The 23,035-nt window shown below is 35.8% G+C and overlaps 1 protein-coding gene across 1 annotated transcript in view; it reads right to left on the bottom strand.

Annotated features, from left to right (window-relative positions):
* LOC145666689 (uncharacterized) overlaps nt 1-23,035 on the bottom strand; it is a 267,228-nt gene that overhangs the window by 120,592 nt on the left and 123,601 nt on the right. The window contains exon 3 of the mRNA XM_081734173.1: nt 13,016-13,167. Within this exon, the coding sequence (XP_081590299.1) occupies nt 13,016-13,167 (152 nt within the window). The remainder of the gene's footprint in view (nt 1-13,015; nt 13,168-23,035) is intronic.

Below are 23,035 nucleotides of genomic sequence, written 5' to 3' on the forward strand. Positions count from 1 at the left end.
GCTCGTGACAAGGTCTTAATAAATGTATAGGTGTTGGTAATTTCGTAGATGAAAATCGGAGGAGGCTTGAAACTGTGTGGCTGACTTGTCGTTGCAGTTTTAGTGCTAGTACTAGCATTATCTGATTGTGCTGGGGACAAAACCTCGAACTTATTACTGAGTGGAAGAGGTGGATATTCGGAGACACTATTAGTGAGGTGTTCTGTCTTGATGTTTGCTAAAGACGATCTTCGTCGCTTCAGCGTTCCTACTACCGTAAACTCCATGTCTTCAGGCTTACTCGAAGTGGATGGTTGTGAAGCACTGGACTGCTTAAGTGCAGTGGATTTCAATTTCGCTGGGGCGGCTGCTTGCTTCTTTTTGCCTAAAGGCACTAGAAAATCTTCTGGTTTGTACGTTGGTTTTGCTATTTTGCCCCTGAGACCTGGAATCCGGGGTGATTGTACTTTTTTATCTGATTTTGCTGCTGGCTTCTGAGAAGCCATCTTAATTATTTTAATAACTGTTTTCCTATTCCTTCGGATGTATTCATAATTCTTAAAACTTTTCGTTCTTAAAATTGCAAATGGCGACCTTGCTGTTTGTACTTCTAGTAATGCAGTGTTACCAGTAAACAAGTTTCGGAGGGTTAAATTTACCTTGTGTGAAAATCGGTTGATAACAACACAGTGTTTTAAATTAAATTAACCTTCTTGAATTGGTTACCTTCTTCTAACCTATTTTATAGGTTAATAGCAACCAAACACTGGATTGTTTCTACACATTTTCTAGTAACCTTTCTTGATTGATTACCGGCGACCTCGTAAAATTAACCTTTTTTTGTCTCAGAAGGGTAGTTACAAATTATTAACTGGTTCTAGCAGCTAAATTGTCCATTAACCCCCACTAGGTTACCACTTATTTTTCTCAGTGTATTTGAAAACAAGATTCTTAGACCAATATTCGGGCTCCAAGAGGAACGGAAATGGGAAATGGCGAAACTTCATATCGAGGAAGTGCATAATTTATACGTTTAAGAAACATTGTTAGGATCATCAAGTCTAGGAGGCTCAAATGGGCAGGTCATGTAGCGAGAATGGAAGAAAATAAAAATGCTTTCAAAGTTCTAACTGGAAATCTAAATAGGAAAAAGACCGTTAGGAAGACCGAGGCACAGATGGGAGGACAATATTAAAATGGTTCTTGCAGGGATTGGAATATAAAGTAGAAACTGGGTCCAGTTGGCTAAGAACAGAAATCAATGGAGAGCTTTTGTAAACGCGGCACTGAACCTCCTGTGTCCATAGGCCATGGAGCTGTATTAATTTGTAGATATATTTCGCTTCTTTTTATTTGACAGATATCTTATTACAGGAACTAAAAAAGTATTTCTTTAGTAAACAGGATTTCGATTCGAGGTTTCCACAAATTAGCTATTTACGTTAATACTAAAACAAATTTGATGATGATTTTGATATAAAATGGCACCCATACTTTCTTTCAAAGTCTCTCCCTCCCTCCCTCCCTCTCTCTCTCTCTCTCTCTCTCTCTCTCTCTCTCTATCTATCTATCTATCTATATATGGCCGTTTGTATGGGCGCCCTTTTAGTAGACTTGTCCACCGCCCTTATTACTATCGCAGCACGGGCCTGAACTGATATTACTTCAATAGCAGCATTTGTTTCAAAACGCTGGTACAACTTGAACCTGGAATTTCTCGAATTTCGCAAACTTCCAGATTTTAGCATTCACTGGTTAATTCACTCATAGCTACCTGATCTCATATCCCAAAGATTATTTCAATAGTATTTAGTTCCGGGTCAACCTCTAATTTTACCCTATTATATCATGATAGAGATGATTTACAAATGTTGGTTGTGAAAGGGCAAATAATAACTATGGGGGCTACTAAGACTATCCGAAACACTTAATTGGTCTGTAGTTTCCACTTTTCATGTTATTAGAAAGAAACCTACCTTTTGTTAAATATGGTTCGGGTAGATTAGCTGTTGAAATTTGACCGCACAAATGTTCAGAAATGACCAGAAAATGGCTCCCTTTAGGATTATTTCAAGAGAGATTTTATTTATATTAATTTCACACATAATTCGTTTCCGTTCTATAATTCTTCAATTTGTTTTATCCACGTATGAAATGCAAAATATGCAAGATTTGCTACGTCTATAAGGAACCAAAATCCAATTTTCCTTTTAAACATTTGTAGCTTTTCATTGATACAATTTTAAACTCTTAATGTAGGCTCTTTTTGATAGAAATTTAGCAGTAAAATCGGACTCATTCAATTTTTGTTTCTGTGTTTTTACTATATTTTCTTTTTTCCTTTTTTAAATTCAGTTTGCATTAATAGTCTGGAATGGAAGGTATGACCTACGCTACCTACTAGGTTTATTATAATGTATTTGAGATCTGCACGTTTAATGAACGCTACTGAATTTGCAACCGAACCACGCGAAAAGACAGGATGTGTGTTAAATTTTGGCATGATCCTAGATGTGTCTCGGAACTTTTCAGTTTCAATCGAAAATGAGTACTTAATTCGATCACCAAATTAGGTATTCATTTTGAAAGTGACTTAATGAATTTTACAAGAATCCTGTACGTATTTATTTGAATAGTTCTGACAAAAAAAATTTTAAAAAAATCTATGTTAATGTTGAATTTCTGGAAACGGAACTTTATAATGTTAGGTTCTTTTCTTAGTATGTTTAAATCCAATATTTTTATCTGTGCTCCCTTTTCTTTTTCTTATCCTTTCTCCTTTTTTCTTTCTGTCTCACTTCCGTACCTTTAACAGATATCTATTGGTTTCAGTTTTTTATTGAGATATGTTTAAGTTTCTCTCTACATCAACTTATGAATCTCGTTTCGTCCTATTTTTATTCTTTCACTTTATTGACACTAATACACGTATATATTGGATGGCCTAGCTGCAAGGTGTTAGCTGTCGCTTTTTTAAATACAGAGTGTATAAGTTCAGTAATTCACCATGAATATAGTCAATCAGAAGAGTTTGTAACTAGGAAAAAACAACATGAATTGTTAAATCTCTTTTAACAAACTGTCGAGATCTGAGAGTCAACAAACTTTATACACACAGAACTACAAGTGCATCATAGGAAATTTGAAACATTTACGTGCATCAAATGGCCCGTTAATATGTATAAATTCCGTTTTTGTCACTGATGCGCAGCATTTTCAACCCGAGAGAACGATCGAAAATAAAAAATGGGTCATTTGAGACATATAAATGCATTGTAGTTTAAGATTACTCGATTGATGCAGATATTTGCATCGGTACTGATGCATTTCTTCTTGATGTGAGCGTCACCTGTCGTGTTTTGTTTGAAGCTAGTCTCCAGCACTTACTGCGCATGCTCGACTGGTTTTCGTGTTGTTATGGAGCGAATTCTGACTTGTTATTGTGTGTGTTCGTTTGTCTGGAGAGAACTGCTACGAAAAACGGAGCTAAGTGTATATTAAAATACGATATTATTGTGTTAGGTAGTGGAAGTATGTAGTTATTAAGAAACAGTACCGTTAGCAAAACAAAAATAGCAACAAGAAAAGAGACAAAAACATAAGGTATTCTCAGAAGGAATTCGTTTCCTGCACAAATCCACAAAGGAGTGAACAAATATTTAGGTTAACTACAGTACATACTGTATGCTGAAAGGGATCTCACTTGCTTGTAATTCATTTCCAAGGACTGAAAAAAAAATCACTTGACAAAAATCATAAAATCAACACACCAGTAATTCGTGACGAGTGCATGCAAGTGACTCAAGCTACCAATTTACATATAAGTACGTATGATTTCGAAAATAATTTCAGCTTTACATAAAAAATGGTGCTGGCTGCTTGGTTCTCATTAAATATATCCGATGCATGCGTGAACTCCGAACCGCTGTTATTATTATTATTATTATTATTATTATTATTATTATTATTAGTAGTAGTAGTAGTAGTAGTAGTAGTAGTAGTAGTATATTATTATTATTATTATTATTATTATTATTATTAATAATAATAATAATAATAATAATAATACTTAGTATTCTTATTAGGTGAAGGTTGATTATTTAGAAAAATTTCATTTAGCTTGCATAAGTTGTTACACCTGCACCAAGGGAGCCGATCCGGGAGGTTTAGTGGTCTGGGACCCCCAACGTTGAAATGGCCCTCTAACGAGGGGGGCCAAATTGCTAAGTTGAAGCAGGTTCTCCTATTTCTACAGTACATGGTCATTCATTTTTCCTTTCTACTAATGCATATCTTTGATAGGGCCCTCCAAAGTTACACAGAAAACGGCGCCCTTGTCCTGCACATACCAATAGTAGAGTATCTACTAAAAGTCACACATGGTCATGAAATGCTGATGTTTTGGTTAGAGTATCGGGCCAAAAGCCCCGATTTCGTGATATTGAAGTAAATATTGACAAAACACGGTTATGCCTACTATTGAGTAGGAAATAAATTGAAGGTTAAAAACAGTAGCATGGCATTAACCCTTATATGTATATCGTATATCTTTATATGTTAGGGTTGTATTTTCATTATTCGATCTAAAAAGTACTTAAAAAGCTTTTTTTCTAGAGTGGAAGCGTTCTAGAACACGTTACGTATGGTTTTACGCCTTTCTGGGTCGAAACATAGGGTGTGATACGTCATAACTTAAAACTAAAGAATTTTTTGTTAGGCCTATTTTTACTATTTTTTGAGTTACTTATTTTTGCACCTATGACAAAAATTCCCTTTTTTCCCGCTCAGATACTCGACGAAGACATGCGAATTGTACCGTTTCAAAGACTGTTCTATTCTAAAGAGAATGAGGTACGAACCATAATGCTAGTATAAATAAGGATGTCTCAGGAAATTTTTACCTGAGATCTTGTTTTAAACGGGAATTTATGGTACTGTGGGCATATTATTTTTTGGCGGGCTTACTTTTGCACCTAGAAGATTGATATTTTGCACACACATTTAGTGTACTCCTTAGTATTCTACAGATATATTTAAGATATCTGCGGTGCCCCAAGTTGTGTTCAAACGGGTAAAAAGGTTTTAAAAAGGGATATTTTAATAAATCCCTTTATCGAGATTTTCCCGCCTCAGATACATGATGAATACATGTGATTGGTAACGTTAGAAAGTACTTTCCATTCTGAAGAGAATGAGGTACGAACCATGATCCTAGGGTAAATAGGGATGTCATAGAAAATTTCCCGTTTTATGCGGGAATTTGGGGTATTGTGGGGATATTCTTAGCACATGTGTTAATATATTTTTTTTTACCTTACTGTTCTAAATAAAAGCTTGAAATTTTGTAGACATATTCAGTATGCCCTTAACATTTTTCAGTTGATTTTGAGATCTGTGTGTTAACACAGGGGGGAGGGGTCCAGAAATGCTAAACAAAGGGGATATTTTAACAAAAATTCCATTTTTTGCAATTTTTCCCGCCTCAGATACATGACGGAAACATATGAATGGTACCTTTTGAAAGACTGTTCTATTCTGATGAGAATGAAGTGTAAAACATGACCCTAGGATGTCTCAGAAAATTTTTATATTACATCCGAATCTTTTTGAGTCATCTGGGCCACTGTGGGGATGTTCTTAGCTGATTGGTAATTTGTTTCTCCCATCCTTACTATTCAAGATAGAAGCTTGAAATTTTGTACAACGTTTCGTACACCATTTAGTATTTTTCAGTTTATTTTGAGATCTGTGTGTTAACACAGGGTGTTCCGGAGGGACCCAAAATAGAAAAAAGGGATTTTTTCCACCAATAGCCTTATTTTTTCCCTTAAACTTTCCATTTCAGGGACATGATAGGGAAATGTGAATGGTGCCGTTTTAACACAGCGTATAATAAGGAAAGGAAATTTCAAATGTAATTTCTGGTATCACTATCAGGTTAAATTTTCAGAGGTTAACAGGATTTTCCACTAGTGTTATGTTCTTCCAATGAATTCAATTTGATTATGAGATTTAAACTGACTGTTACTTCTTTTTTAATTAAAATTCGTAGTTTCATGAATGGGAAATGAAAGAAACATAACTCAGCATGTCAGAAGGCTACTGATGATGTGTCAGTAGAGACAAGAGAACATGCTACAGGCTAAACCAGTAACGTCTTAGTTACTGTTCCATTTTCAGTTTTTTTTAGAACATGCGTTGTGTACTTACGTAACATCCTATATTACTGAGAAAGTAAACCTGATAGCGAAATTCTGATTTCAGATTTGAATTTAACATGGTAAATTACTATAGACCTACAGACTTTTATCCCAGAAATATAACTTTTTTTAGAATATTGTAATTATACATTACAAGAACAGTTTTCATATTTTTGTACCTAATTCGAAACGTCCACGTATTTGTCCGTTTGCAAAATATATCTTTAATAATTGAAAACAGGGAAATATAAGTGAACAATTCTTTCAGATGATTTTAAAATGAAACTTTGGATGTCTTACCGTTTGGCCGTTTCCCGTTTCGCCTTGTGCCTGTTTTCATTACTTCAGGCTATGATGCTAAGATAGTATATGCTAATTTGATTGTAAGGCGCAACAGGAATTCCCGTTTGTCCTTTCCATTTCGCCTTACACCAGCGAAGGGGATTTTCAAGTTATGATAGGAAAATTTAGTGTCATTTTGGAAAACATTTGTAATGCTAGTAGTATTTACGTTTGAACGAACAGAACAGCGTATAATCAAAGCAAGTATTCAGAATTTTGTGTTATCTGCGTCACTGTTTAAAAAATTGCTCATGTAGCCTTGTATTTGTACCTCACATATGAAGAAGAGAGCGGCGGAAGAACGAACATGAACAATTACTAAGACATATAGGTAAGTATATATAATAGTTGTAATAAGGTATAAGTAATTTTGACACTGAAGCTTCTCTGCATGTTTCTAATATTTACTCTTGCAACTTCTCCAAAAGTTATTTTAGAACTTTAGATGTGGAACTTTTCTTAAATGGCATCCTAGCTAGCACACAAATACATAGTCCATTTTTTATTTATAGTGTAAGTTATATTTTAGTAATCAAGAAAATAGTTTATCATTTCTTACATTCTTTTTTGTGTAATCGTGAAAATCTGTTATGACAATAGTAATAGGAGTAAGAATATTAATATTAAAGCATTTTCTTGAGAATGTTTGTGTTATTTATTCTAGTCTTTCTACCTTCAACAGGTTTTCGGCACTATTGGAACTTTGGAAATTATGTGTCAGTGCGACAGGATTGTAATAGATGGGACACTTAAGACTGTACCTCTCCTTTTCTCCCAAATGTACATCCTGCACGGAAATATTTCGGCCAGGTATTTGTTCTCCTCTTCTGCATATTTTCCAGTAAAAAGCAAGAGATACACGTAAGATTACTGGAGGTAATCAGGGAAGAAGCTGAGAAATTTGGACTGCATTTCAAATTGAAAGAAGTTTCTATTGATCTTAAGAAAGTAGCAATCAATGCTATAAATAAAGTATTTCCTGGTTAAAATCACAGGATGTTCCTTTCACTTCTCTCAGTCTGTTTGGAGGAAGGTTCAGCAGTTAGAACTTTCTCAATTGTACAAAGAGAACATTCAAGTAAAAAAATGGATTCGACATGCAGCAGCACTGCCTCTGGTGCCAACTTCCCATTTAGATGTAGTGTTTGTACGTTTGCAAGATGCGCCTGACGTTCTATGTAAGGAGGAGTTCCATGATTATCTTATAGACACTTGGCTGGATGATGGTGACACGTTATTTTCTCTGTAAGTATGTTTTCTTTTCTACATAAATAGATGGCGTTTAGTGCAAGTTATTATTATTATTATTATTATTATTATTATTATTATTAAATCATTAATTAAGCTATCCCGAGCACTCTACAGTATAGCATTTTTTCCAATAACACCTCATGTAAAGTGTAATATAGATTTTCTTGCGACGTGCATGTATTAAAGATACTACATTCACTGATTTGTAAATTATCAAAAGAACATATTCTTTTGCTTTGCAAAAGAAATAAATTAGGTTCACCTAAAATTTTGCCATCGACTTTCCAACGTAGATTCTCCTGCAATCCTTTGAATTTTTAATGTGCTATTGATGTATTTTTACCTATTTGCAGTGACTTGTGGAATCACTTTGAAAACGATCAAGAACGAATGACTAACAATGCAGAACAATGGCACGTCAAATTACGAAGAAAGGCATCAAGGGATCACTTAGACATACATTGAATTAATGAAAGACAGGCAACGTGAAAATGAAAGATTGCGAGTACTTCTTCAAGTGGGTTATCAGAAAACAGTTAGAAAGCTAAAGTAGAGACGGTATGACGACAGGATTCACCGTCTAAAAGATAGACTTAAGAACAGTGAAATTGATGTAATTTCATATACTGATGCTGTTTCATATTATATCCGCATAAAAACTTGATATGCTATTTCGGGTGTGATAATAAAATTTATGTTCTTCTAAGATATTTGAGTTTAATTTGTCTGGAATAGAAGAGACGTTGCAGTTGAGAATAAGATAAATCCATCTTTGTTACAGAAACAGAGTGAAAATTCCCTTGTATGTTATAAGGTCAAGCAGGAAAAGGCCGAACGGGATTTCCCTTTCCGCCTTAAGATAACATCCTTATCGATTGTATGGCAAAATGTTTTGAGGGCATAAGGCGAAACGGAAAAAGGCCAAACGGGCATAAATTAGTATACTAAAATATACTATAAAAAAGCGATAGAAAGATTCAGAGAACATAGACATACAAAGTTTGATTTATAATCTGAGTTGGTAGTTTCCACTTTTTTTTTTAACTGTAAAGTTTTGTGTTTTCCATCGCTAGATTTGCTATCGATACGATTTTCCTAACATTGACCCATGTTCTTTTACTTTATCAAAGATAATTTGGGATTTTAGCTTTAGTGAAGATGGCAAAACTGCTCTTGTAGAGCAACCTGTAAAAAAAAGCAATGTACCTAGGTATAATAAATTGAGTTCTTTTCCTTTTTTGACTTGTAAGACATACTATTTGAAGGCCTTATTTTTGTAACTATTTTCTCATAATGGTTGTGACATAGTTTAGATGGATCTCATAAATTGAGTGGCCTAAATTGTATATTGCACATCTGATATACAGGGTTGTCAAGGGTGTGAAAAAGATGGAATAAATTTACAACACTACCAAAACTATGAGATCGAGGCTTATTAGTGTGATGCATGACAGAGTGAAAATATTCCACTTTACATGAGAGCCTCTGCGACCATTTTGGAAGGTATCATACTGGATTTTAATTAATTCAGTGAAATGGGAACTTTACGATCCGATACTATTGTTGAAATAAGGTGTGATTTCGTAACGATATTATGGTAGTTCCCTCTCTGCTTTTTTGCATCCTGAACAAAATTATGATCATAAATTTACAATGACAAGTTTTTGTATATGTTCTACAGTCTAGACCTATGTGATCAAAATTTCGTTAACAAAGAATATAGAAAACAATCTTGTTAATGTCTTTAAAAATCACACTTTATTTAAAAAATAGTAGTGTATCGTAAAGTCTATATTTCACTTAATTAACTCAAATCCAGTATCACTCCTTCCAAAATGGCCGTAGAGGCTCTCATGTAATATAGAATATTTGCACTCTGTCCTGCATCACCAAAAAGCCTCGATTACATATTTTTAGTAGTGTTCTAAATTTATTTAATCGTTTCCACACCCTTGGAAATGTTGTATATTTAGGGAATATGCAACCAGCGATACAAACCACTGTTTCAATTAATGCATGTAAATGCTTCAGTAGGAGACAAAAAAATGCATAACATTTTGTGATTTCAGCAAAACGTTTATCTGCATAATGAATTTTATGCACACAAGTGCATCAATTAACACAGTTTTCATTATGCATTTAGTTGCATCCTTAAAAATTATGCATCTAAACGTTTTGCTGGAGTCACAAAAGTAACGCAGTTTTTTGTGTCAACTAACGCGTCTGTGGTTCTGTGTGTACTTTCCTATACCGATTACCTCGAAACCCCGGTAGCCAGAATTAGCCTGGGATATTTAAAAAAAATGACAATCGCAGCAAAATGCAGACGTCTTTTAGTGTAAGAGAAAAAATGAATTAAATCTCTCATTTCTAGTTATATTAATTTTGTAGTCTATGTCAACTGAAAGCAATAAGGACAATGAATTATGATTACTTTGTAGAACATTCCACTTTACTATCACAAGAATTTCATCTTCCGGTTTGCTGTTGTGAAAAATTATAGAGTACATTGCTATACTATGTAAAGTATGTGTACTGTCGCTGATTTCTGATAACAATCAGAAACAGAAGTAAAATATAAATTACAGTAATAGTTTTCTATTAAGGGGAAGTAGGGCTATAACTTGTTTTAACACTTTTTGGCTTAAAATGTTTGTTCGGGTTCACTCCCTTCCCCCTCAACTTTGGATACGAAATGCAAGAACATATTTACATTTTGATTATTGATTCCAGTATATTTCAAACATCATTTCTCGCACCTAGGCCTGTGCGATATGTCGATATATCGATATCAATATTGGTACATATCAACATTCGATACCGCATATATATCAACATCGATATATCCATATCCTAAATTTTCGATATCGATCTTGGGAAAGCGAGGCATAGAGAGCCCCTAAGACTTGCCACGGGTGACGAAAACTTAATTTTTACAATAATGTCTCCCAATGACAATTTCTTTATTACCACAAATACCAATATAAATAAATCCACTTGCAGTATACTGTAATTTCTTAGGTGCCAAACTTTTCTCTTCCCAAAAAGAAAGAAAGAAAAAAACACCTGTCGAGAACAAGTGCTTCGAACTTTGACCTAGAATTTATCATAAAGTGTTTTTGTTCCTTTCTCTCTCGGAGATTTCCATCCTATTTGGTCTTTGAGATTGCTCATTGACAAAAACTGCACGCATGACCGCTATATGCAGACATGCTCTTGGGCAGAATCAGAGATTGGGAAAGGTAACGAGTTTTCAATACTACTACTACTACTACTACTACTACTACTACTACTACTACTACTACTACTAATAATAATAATAATAATAATAATATAACAATTTTGTTTACAAATAGGGTCCCGTCTGTTTTTTTGTATGGGAGGCCCGCAAATGTACTACGCTAATGGCGTCCCTTAGTCTGTGTTTGTCTCTCTTTCCGTTTCCTGTGCTGCTAGGTGTTTATCTTAAACCTTTACATTATGTAACCTATTTTCTTATTTCCGAGTTTTTTCTAAAAAGGAAGGAAACTGCTTTCCTCTGATATCTATTTTTTACCATTCATCTTGTTTCGACTGCTCAATTAAGATGATTTTGTAACTTTTTGTGTCGTCCATTTCCCTCACAATAATAAAACCGTCATTTTTAACAATTTATTCTTTTTTTGCAGTTTGCCACACTGATATATTTGTGACAGAATTGAGGTTTGTTCCAACGCCTTTCGAATTCTGAACCAACACAACGACCGAGATTTTTAGGTTGCCTACTATTGCAGGAAAAGGAGAATTGCAGGTGGTACTGTACTTTTGGAGTCGTGTATACAAATATTGTATTCTAAGGGAAACAGTACTTTTTAAAGAAGTGTCTTATTCTTGAGTAACGTAAGACAATAGACATTCCAGACTTTACTATGACATTGTTCATCAATGTATAACCATGAGCAATTGAAGTAGAGACACCTAGCTGGTAGCATTTCTCATTCCGTTTCGTCATGATAATGGCGACGATGAGGTATGAGACGGACTCCACAAGACACCGGAAAAGTTGAGGAGCCATACTGATCCATGATCGCTTCACAGCCTCTTACAATCCATGAAGATCGGTAGAAGCTGAGTCCAAGGTAGGCAGATCCCCCTCGATCTCCGGAAGAGCTCATGAGTAGAGACCCCATATTAAGCTGTAGGGCCGTCTCATATGGTCTCAAATTAAATCATACCTAAATTATCTACCATCAGTTTCTGTAACATTCCGCGATGAGAGACGTTGCCAGATGTATCAGAGGTGTCATCTCATCCCAAATAAAGTCCCTCTACGAGGGTACGACCACTACTGTCCTAGACTGTACGCTGCTGCCAAGAAGAATCCATTGTCTCATGTAGTTGACGCCCCACTTGCACCCGACCATCTACGTGTACAAATTGGTATTTGGAAGGCAACCATTTTCAATGCTTCGAGCGTCCAATCGCGGTGTTCCTTTGCTCATGTCAGTCGATGTGTGTTTTGATGGATGTCGAGCAGAGGTATCCTCGTAAAAAGCTTACTTCTGTACTCCATGGCGAGGATATGATTGTAGATGGTATAGCTGCTTACACGTCGTTGTTGCTCAGCATTGAACTGCACTATGGCCCGTTTATTCGGTCTTACCATCTGAGCTAGCCGACGGAGACATCCAACTCTGGCGTTGGTGGTTTTGCCTGAAACCACATACTCACGGTACACTTCTGATATAGAGACTCTTAGAAAGACTAGTGCGAAAGGAGTGGCCCATACGTCTGGTCCCGACAACCTGGACATGATCAAATGTGTTGAGGTCTCGTGTCTTACCTATTCTGTAATCAACTGTTACTCATATACCCCGTACGAGATCTTACGTTCTCGCTGTAATACAACATGCCCTTCTATCACATTTGCCAGACCAAGCATAACGCGAATTACACATAACGGCAGTTGTCTCTAATTCAGTTGCGTATGAGCGTATAATTCCTTGAAAGAAGAGTAATGTTTCAAATTCTTTAATACTGTTCATTCAAACTTGGAATACTTTGAAACATGCAAAAGTAAATTCTTAAATTCAATTAACATCTTGAATTGTCCAATTGGTTATTAAAATTCTACCGAAGAATCTTCGTTCAAGTATATATCTATGCAAGCAAAATCATAAACAGAACCATATTCTTAGATTAGACGTATTTAGATGTAAAGTAAAGCTAAAAAGTGATATATCTTAATACTTACTGAGACTTACCACCAACAACAACTGCATGAGCAACATTCTTACTCATTAAATATTCCGTTGCCTCGAACCAGTCTTTAAGTACTGCACATTTCAGAACAGTATAGCCTTCCTCTTTCAAGTTTCCTCCAGCGCGTTCAATTTCCTTAACAATGTCTATGAATCTAAAATAAATAATCTCCATTAGCACTAACAATATTCAAACACTATCTAATAAAAGATGTGGAAAGAAAATACTACTTCACTATCCTTATTTGAATCAATTGAATTATGATATCATACATTAGAGTCAAGAAGAGACACTAAGAAAAATCATTGTTAATTAACCTTAGCATGCTTTCCTGTTGCTTTTAATAAAAAAAATAGCGCATAACATTTGCCGGAAACAAATAACAGCAATCAGAAAAGCTCGTAGAGTGTTCTATGATATCACATAAATAATAAGTTTCCATCTATGTGTATTAACAGAAATTTAATCAACTAAACTAATGTGTCTAAGGTATTATCTGTCAGAATAGTAAATGTTCACCTGTTTTTTTTAGTCCGGCATTCCTGCGCTCCATCCGTGGAGAGTATGAGAATTAAATCAATGAAATGTTTACTGAGGGACAAGAAGAAAAATCTAATCTGAATAAGATATTGCAGAGGGGCACAAGCTGTGAATACGAATAGTGCATAATGTAAATAAAGGGCGACACCGAAAAAAAACAAGGAACAGCTGCTAAACGGAGAAAATAGAGTAAAAATTTTCGAAGTGGGAACATAAAATACAAATACAACAAATATGCCAACAACTAAGCGTTTAACAAGCAACGATCTTGGTGTAGTGGTTAAGACGCTAGATTACAAATCCAAAGAACGGCGGTTCGAATCTGCTCCAAGTAGTGTTTTTTAAATAATGCATACAGCACATGAAAAGTGGTAAAAGAGATCGAATTACCCGTTTAATATGTTAAGTGAAAACGAGTTAAAAATTTCGGTGAAATTTATTGGAGAAGTGAGACAATGAAAATGAGGAAGCAAGTATATTTAATCAGGGGTTCTTTCAGAGGGTGGTGACCGGAAAAACTGAAAATTTTTCCGAATTTCGCCCATGTCAGTCTCTATAGTAGGCAAAATTCTTCAGAAATATGCGTATTGCAGAGCGAGAGAGAGAGAGATGCTCCCGGAACTGAGAGTGTGCTGTTTCCATTCAAATCAACGAGATGACAAATAGACGCTTACATAATAAGAATGCAGAATACAAAGAGCAACAAAACAGCAAAGTAATAATTGCAAGCGTTATCACCTAAGGTTCCAAGATCCGAACAACATATCACTAATATCACGAATGCCAAAATATTGTGACTTACACAACTCCCCCTCTCCCCAAATATGTCCTGTGAGAACAATCACAAGTTTTGGGATGAGGGACCATATTGAGACTACAATATTAAACTATATAAGTAGACAATTAGCAGATTCGTATTCAGTTATTTTTTCCACAACCAGTTTTATTGATATTCAAGACGGCAAAAGCACTATATTTGTTAACGACAAAGCGAAGTTATTGCAACACTGCGTTACACAGTGAGTCATGCATATTACACTCGTGAGTTTTGCTATGCAGAGGCTAGCCACCGAAGCACGCTGAATAATGCCTGAAGGAAGCAGCGAGGACAGAGAGCGATACAGTGAACGAAACAAGCAATGTATTACAGACATTTCAAGAGAAAGAAAGAAAGATACCTCTTTCCACACTTCATGCTGTAGTTTTAACTTCCATTTCCCCATCAAAGTTACATGTCTAGACTATTATAGAGTTCCATTACACTTAATCCAGGGCTTTCAAACTACTTTGTTCTACAAAGGAAAACGTAGAACACTACACTTATACCATACATAGACAGTTAAGTAGTAATAGATGAATGCAATTAACCGTACATAATATCGATTGTCTAAATATACACTAGTTTCAAACAATCAGACACATAACAAACATTCACAACACCATTATAACCTATCATATGTTAATTCTACTTCACAAGTGGTAGAATGAAAACCGTAGACTGACCGTGTAATGAAAACCGTAGAAAATAGAATGATTTTAAAAAATTACAATTATAAGCACAAGTTAGTGAAGGAAACAATGACAGTCAATGAAAGGAAGATGATCCGAGGTCGGATTCCGAAAAATAACTTGATAATGAGATGAAAACAGAATTTTATTAAGAGAATGGTTATGATGCGCTAGACACAACATGGTGCCTGTTTCGTCTCGTCATATGAAAATGTCTCGTTTGAGAGAGTCGAGAAAAAGCCTGTGTTTCGTCTTGTGCAGTGGCGGATCTAGCTCGGGGGCGTGGGGCCTAGACACCCCACTTTTACGTTGACGAAAATAATTTAAGCTATTATTCATATAGTTTTGAAAATTTATAGTAAGATAATGATATACTTATCATAGTCTAAATTCAGGCAGCGCACCCGTTTTTACCTTCTAGATCCGCCAATGGTTTCGTGGCTATCCCGGTATCATCTCGTGTTTCCGAAACGAGACAAATTGTTATATAGTCTCCTTTCGTCTAATTTTCTTTCGTAAACCTAATAATAATAGAAGAAAATTGGAAGCCATGCGACTTCGAAATGTAACGAAGTTTACAAGTTATAATTGATAATCGGACAAGAGAGGGCTATGGAGTGCTTTCAAGACATTTAAAACGCGATGAGTCCAGACAAGGACCTGTCGCGTCTCGTCTTAACTGTCCTGGATGTTTCTGTGTTCGTGTTCCTTCGTTACAAGTTATTAGAAAAAGCAAGTTAAACGAGTGAAGCAAGTAAAATTAGCAATAAGTAAGTTACTGAAACACGTTCGGTGAGTCAGTTAAAAAAAGTGGACAAAGCACTGGCTTTTCGCGCCGTCCATGCGAGTTCGATCTATCTCGGCTTGATTTTTTATCCATTTGAGAGAAAGTATTGTTTCTTTTCGCTACAGGTAGTCACTCTTTTCGTATTTTTCGCCGTCCTTCACAGTTAAAGTTATTGGTTAGTTTTATTCTTTCTACGAATGATGGATCTTCTCTTTGGTTTCATGTCAAACATGAACACGTAATGAAAAGACGCTGTTGATAATAATAATAATAATAATAATAATAATAATAATAATAATAATAATGTGAAATATTACTACCTAACTCGTGTGTGTATTTCGACAATATAATTTTATATTATTATGTGGAAATAAGTAAGGCTGGCTAGCGCCCCCCTCCCCTATTTTTTCGATGCGCCTTATGGGTCCACGGTGTCCAATGTTGGTCCCATCTCACTATTATCTCCTCTCGATATAAGTTATCGACATTTTGCCTAAAGAGGGCTCTGCTGTGGCCCCATGACTCCCCATGACAATGACTCTTCGTCCACATATTTCCACATGACAATACAAAATTATATTGTGCGAAATATACCCACGACTTAGCTAGTATTATTTAATATTATAATTGTTATTATCAACAGCGTCTTTTCGTTACGTGTGCATGTTCGACATGAAACCAAAGAGAAGATCCACCTTTCGTAGAAAGAATAAGAAGACAGTTACTTTAACTGTGAAGGACGATGAAAAATACGAAAAGAGTGACTACCTATAGCGGAAAGAAACAATATTTTCTCTCAAATTGATACAAAATCGAGCCAAGATAGATTTGAACTCCGGTGGCCAGCGCCAAAAGCCAGTGATTTGTTCACTCTCCTACTGTGTCGTTAGGGATTACAACCACTGCATTAACAGCTATCACTTTCGTGGGTTGTATACTATGATCACGTGTTCCTTCTTGGCTGGAAGTCGACGATGTTCGTACATGTAATAGTTAAACCTACATGGTATGTAATACATGAGGTATTTAGACCTACATGCTCTCCATATAATGAAATAAAAGGGTCATGCTGTGAATAAGAAACAGAATGGATTTAGCGAAAGCCGTTTACATATTCAGTGGTTTGCAGAATTGCATATTTAGTCCAGTAAAGATAGCCCATTTTTCTGCCAAGAAAGGAACAAATTAGTAACAAGCTGAAAATTGGTATGGAAGTAGGGGGATGTGTCAGGAATAACATACTAAAAGTCCCCTAAAATCCCACTGTAGCTTTTCCCGCAATTTTGAAAAATGTCCGCCATCTTTAGACGAGGATAAGGAATTTATGGAAATCGTCACCCTTTATGTTTATTCCTCTAGCCACCGTTCTAATTATCACAAAGCCATGAATCATATATGGTTGGAAAGCTTGAAAGACAGAGAATCTAAGTAAATAACATATATGTCCATCGTGCTAAATTTCTAGAAGAAGAGGAAGAAGAAAACAGCTTTTTATTTTAAAAATATATATTTTCAGAAATCATGAGAAGTTTGCAACGCTGACAGTTATTGTACACCAACGAAACAACTCCAACAGATGTCCTAAATATTTATCTGAATCATAGCCAACAATGACACAAATCGGTGCAGTACAAGCCGAGAAAAAAATATAACTAATGTTACTTTCTGACCTCTTTGTACAAAAGTGCGTAAGGTGACATATACTTTCACGGTTCTAGTCACCTTCTTTATCACATAAGACCAAGAGTTATATATCATTGGAAATCTTAAGAAACGTAAATTCGAGCGAGGTAACACTTACATTAATCAAGCCCAATTTGTGGAAGAAGCACAAAACCCAAAATTTCGGGACAAAACGTGATTTTCGCATAAATTCTTTAAAACTTGCAACACTGACAGTTATCGTATGTTAACAAAATTCAGCCACCGTTTTCACTATCATCATTATTAATTTACTTTTATAATGGCCAACGTTTTCCCCAATGGAGTAAACTTTTATGACACATAGTTTTACATCAGTTAAATATAGCACAAAAATTATTTATTGACAGCATTAGAAAGTAGCAGAAATTGGTAGTCTCCTATTCATAGGAAAATCGTAACTCACGTACTTAAAATCACTCTCAACTACAATAGTAATTTGAATGTAATTTTTTAAAAATGTCTTGTTTAAACTAGAATGCAATTTTCCTCCTAGTATTCTTCAAATCAACTTAATATTTACATTAGATGTTAGTATGCACTTTAAGAAAATATTTGTAAGTAGTCCATTCAGACTTATTTTATTAGAAATCAATGAGGTTATCATTATCTCGCTCATCTCCATGGTTTTCATCGTTTGGCTTTCCATTCACACATCCAATTCCTCGCCACCGAAATAAATTAGAGCACACAATTCCTACTTTCCGACAACCGTACATACGTTCACAGCCCTTTTTACAGTTACAGGTTATTATACGGAGTGGGTTCCTCGCTCATTCTTGCTGATACGAGAATACCTCCTAATGTTGTCCATCCATATTCAGTCGCTAGCAAATCATTTCCACGATACAATTGAACCTGATGATATGGTGTTTCGCAGCGTCACTGGTGGGTGGCAATTTTGCTAATTGTATTTCGTTCTGAATGGGGAGTGACTTACTGCAAGAATGTATGAATAATACTGGAATTCATTGTTGGAGAATCGTAGTGTGCTAGTAGAAATGATGTGCCAGCTTCATAGATTGTACACTAGCATTATCATGTTTCAAAACTTCAAGTGATTGGCATAAATCTTCCCGTTTTTGAAGTAATCGCAATAGCTTTTTCTTTCCCTGTCGATACAAACCACATGATGTGTCGCATCCAGTTAAAGCATGGTAACTCAGCAAAACAGTTAGTATATTTGTCTGTGTATCTTACAACTTCTTAGTACTAAATTCTTTACTCACGTCTTCTCCACGTCCAAACTTTCGAAATGTGATGTCGTACTGATTACTACCTCGTTCAAGCAAAATGATTAAAATGTCAACATAATGCGGTTTCATTTGTGAATAACACCAAAGCTGATTGAACCTTTGACTCACGTTGCTCCCGCTCAGCGGCTTTTGTACAGTTTTCAGTGCAATACCCATAAAAAAAAACTAATTGTTGCTTTCGTTCCTGAGTTTGTGAGTACATAGGACACATACGAGTTGTGCACGTCAAGGTATGTTCCATGTTGTGGCCAAACATGATGTAGAAGCCAGCCTCCATCTATAACGTACACAGTATTTTCAATTTTTGTTTTAAAATTTATCCGATATTCAAACATGTCGTACAAAGCAGACTTTTTCGTTTTTGTCATGGACATTTCTGTGAAGAGAGAAAGTGAATACGGTGCAAGCTCGTAAGCAAAACACTGCTGGAGTTCGTTTTCGGACTTCTACTCATATGATTCAGTTGAAGTATGGTGTTTACAGCCAGTAGCTCATTACGGATACGCACTAAATTGTGCGTTAGGGATAGTGGGATGACTTTATCTTTTTGTTTAAGTTTCACATTTCCCAAAATCTGTCGAAACATTCCTTCCATAGCAGCCAATCCGATTTCCTTAGATTTATCAGTTGACCATTTCATTACCTACCATGGCAGTGCTTAGGGACTTGAGCTCCGGATATGAAGGGAATGGAGAATGCTGGCAAAACAGATGTAATATATCACGCGATTGACTGCTTTGGTACAGGTTCACATGCCGACCAGTATGAAGTTCATGCCTATCTTTGTTTAATAATTTTTCAAGACATTCTCATAAGTGGCACGCTGCTGGCATACTTGACACACACCTAGATGCTATCTTTTCAGTCATGACTCTCCCATGGGTCAGTCCACCGCTGCTCTTCATTGCTCTCGCTAAAACCTGCTCAATCGTCAAATCAGACCATGTACCACTCCAAAATATATTTTTTCTACGAATAGTGAAGTAACCGTCTCCTGTAAATAGCTGGAACTCATGAAGATCCATTTCATTCTTCAACTGCAACATTTCTTGTAAGTACAGATGTGGGTATTTGGCATACAAAAGATGCCCAGCTGCATACAAGTATGGTAACATTTCTCACATGCAGTGATGAAGATTCAAGTCTCCAGTTCTTTCGAATTAAAAGACGCATAATTTCTACAAGCTGAAAGTACAGAGCAGATAACTTAGAGATACGGTTTGTTTCTGCTGTTTGAATGTTGAACAACTACATCAGTATCGATATCTCCTTCAGTCATCAGAGAAATACAAACATCTCGCAATTGACGCACAAACTCCTCAGTGGCATCTGATTCATTAAATATACAGTATATATTGCAATTGCTAACTGTGTTAAAGAATGAGCTCGCAAAGCACGAGCAATAAGAATGACCTGCCTTCATCTGTGGCATGGAGTTACTAGCATACACACAAACCAAAGTTCTTCAATGCCACTACCTTTCATTATATATGCAACTGTTTCCATAAATGACATTATAGTGTGGAAAACCCCCAAGTCTAACAACAACTGACGGTAATTCATCAGAATTTCTACATGCTGCTACGATGTCACATGATTTAGAGTACAAAGGTTGATCCAACGTGACTAAGCACACTTTTTTGCTTATTTCCTGCACGTTCTTTGCTGGCAAACATAAGCGCCGAGTATACAACAAAGGTTGAATTACTACTTGATATGTTTGGTACTTATAATTATTGCTTGTCACCAACTGCATAAATACATTCCAATTCGGGCAAGTTGGTGTCATCAACCACTTGAGAATCATCCATGTTACATCGTACAGAAGGTGGATTTCAGTTTGGATATTCAGAACACGAAGGTATCTTATATCTTCAATGATTAAATCCGAAAGGCCATTAACTTTGCGTGTGTACGTTAAAAATGGTATATTCCATTCATTCTTTGACAGTGTAGGTTTTTTGAGCCAAGGTATTGCTCAATGATATGCGAGCGACTGAATATCATTAGGAGGTATTCTCGTATTAGCAAGAATGAGCAAAGAACCCACTCCGTATAATAACCTGTAACTGTAGAAAGGGCTGTGAACGTATGTACGGTTGTCGGAAAGCAGGAATTGTGTGCTCTAATTTATTTCGGTGGCGAGGAATTGGATGTGTGAATGGAAAGCCAAATGATGAAAACCATGGAGATGAACGAGATAATGATAACCTCATTGATTTCTAATAAAATAAGTCTGAATGGACTACTTACAAATATTTTCTTAAAGTACATACTAACGTCTAATGTAAATATAAAGTTGATTTGAAGAATACTAGGAGGAAAATTACATTCTAGTTTAAAGAAGACATTTTTAAAAAATTACATTCAAATGACTATTGTAGTTGAGAGTGATTTTAAGTATGTGAAATACGATTTTCCTATGAATAGGAGACTACCAATTTCTGCTACTTTCTAATGCTGTCAATAAATAATATTTGTGCTATATTTAACTGATGTAAAATTATGTATCATAGAAGCTTACTCCATTGGGAAAAAGGTACGCCATTCTAAAAGTAAATTAATAATGATGATAGTGAAAACGGTGGCTGTGTTTTATTAACATACAATAATTGTCAGTGTTGTAAGTTTTAAAGAATTTATACGAAAATCATGTTTTGTCCCGAAATTTTGGGTTTTTCGCTTCTTCTACAAATTGGACATGATTAGTATAAGTGTTGCAAGGGGCGTAAATACTGCCGTAATAACTGCCTCGCAGACCCCGCATTGGGGGATCCCCAGCCATCAGGGGGCCCCAAGTCGTGAAGTGGGATATAGAGACGGGACCCCATTCCTCGCTGTCTGCGGTGGGGCCTCCAAGCCTTTAGTTACACCACTGAATGTTACCTCGTTCGAATTTACGTTTCTTAGGTTTTCCAATGATATATAACTCTTGGTTCTATGTGATAAAAGAACCGTGACTAAAACCGTGAGTGTATGTCACCTTATGCACTTTTGTATATACAAAGAGGACAGAAAGTAACATTAGTTATATTTTTTTCTCAGCTTGTACTGCACCGATTTGTGTCATTGTTGGCTATGATTGAGATAAATATCAAAGACATCTGTTGGTGTTGTTTCGTTGGTGTGCAATAACTGTCAGTGTTGCAAACTTCTCATGATTTCTGAAAATATATATTTTTTAAATAAAAAGCTGTTTTCTTCTTCCTCTTCTTCTAGAAATTTAGCACGATGGACATATATGTTATTTACTTAGATTGTCTGTCTTTCGAACTTTCCAACCATGTATGATTCGTGGCTTTGTGATAATTAGAACGGTAGCTAGAGGAATAAACATAAAGGGTGACGATTTCCATAAATTCCTTATCCTCGTCTAAAGATGGCGGACATTTTTCAAAATTGCGGGAAAAGCTACAGTGGGATTTTAGGGGACTTTTAGTATGTTATTCCTGACACATCCCCCTACATCCATACCAATTTTCAGCTTGTTACTAATTTGTTCCTTTCTCAATCCTATCTTTACTGGACTGATTCACTAAAAATTAAAACCCAATACAATTCTTCATACCTCAGCTTCCAGTAGCTAGATACATGAAATTTCTGGTTAGATAATGAAACTGCTGTCGAATTTTAATACATAACGTATTCCAGGATAAAAAATACTTTGCATTACTTGTTTGTTTGTAGACAGCTATTAGTTAAATGTTCTGGAAGGTTGTGTTTAACTATGAATGGCCAATTCCGGAATTTTTTACTTTCCGGAGTCCGGAAAGTAAAACCGGACAAATTCCGGAATTCGCTAAAAATCCAATTTTGGAAAAATTCCGGAAGGCGGAAAAAATTCGGAATTCAGAAATTTCTGATTTCGTAAACATTCCGGAATTAGGAAATATCCAGAATTTTCCAGAATTCTGGGATTTTTCTGAATTCCGGAACATTCTAAATTCCGGATTCTTTCCGAATTCCATGATTTTCCGTAATCGGAAAAGTGAAATTTTCGCTTTCGGAAAATGAACTTCTCTCGGTTAATATGTATCGTGGCGGACATAAGTCTTTGACTAGGAATGGGGACTGCTTTGAAACATGCAGAGTATGAGAATTAAATCTGTCATATCTGTAGTTACGTGTGGAGAAGAAACAAACTTCTGAACCAAATGTTTAAGTAGGGATGCGCACGAGACACGATTTGTGGCTGTCTCGTTTCGAAAATTTGTTGTAAAAGTGATGTC

This window comes from Thermobia domestica, chromosome 12 (genome assembly GCF_964235325.1).
Source record: "Thermobia domestica chromosome 12, izTheDome1.hap1.1, whole genome shotgun sequence".
NCBI classification, from domain to species: Eukaryota; Metazoa; Arthropoda; class Insecta; order Zygentoma; family Lepismatidae; genus Thermobia; species Thermobia domestica.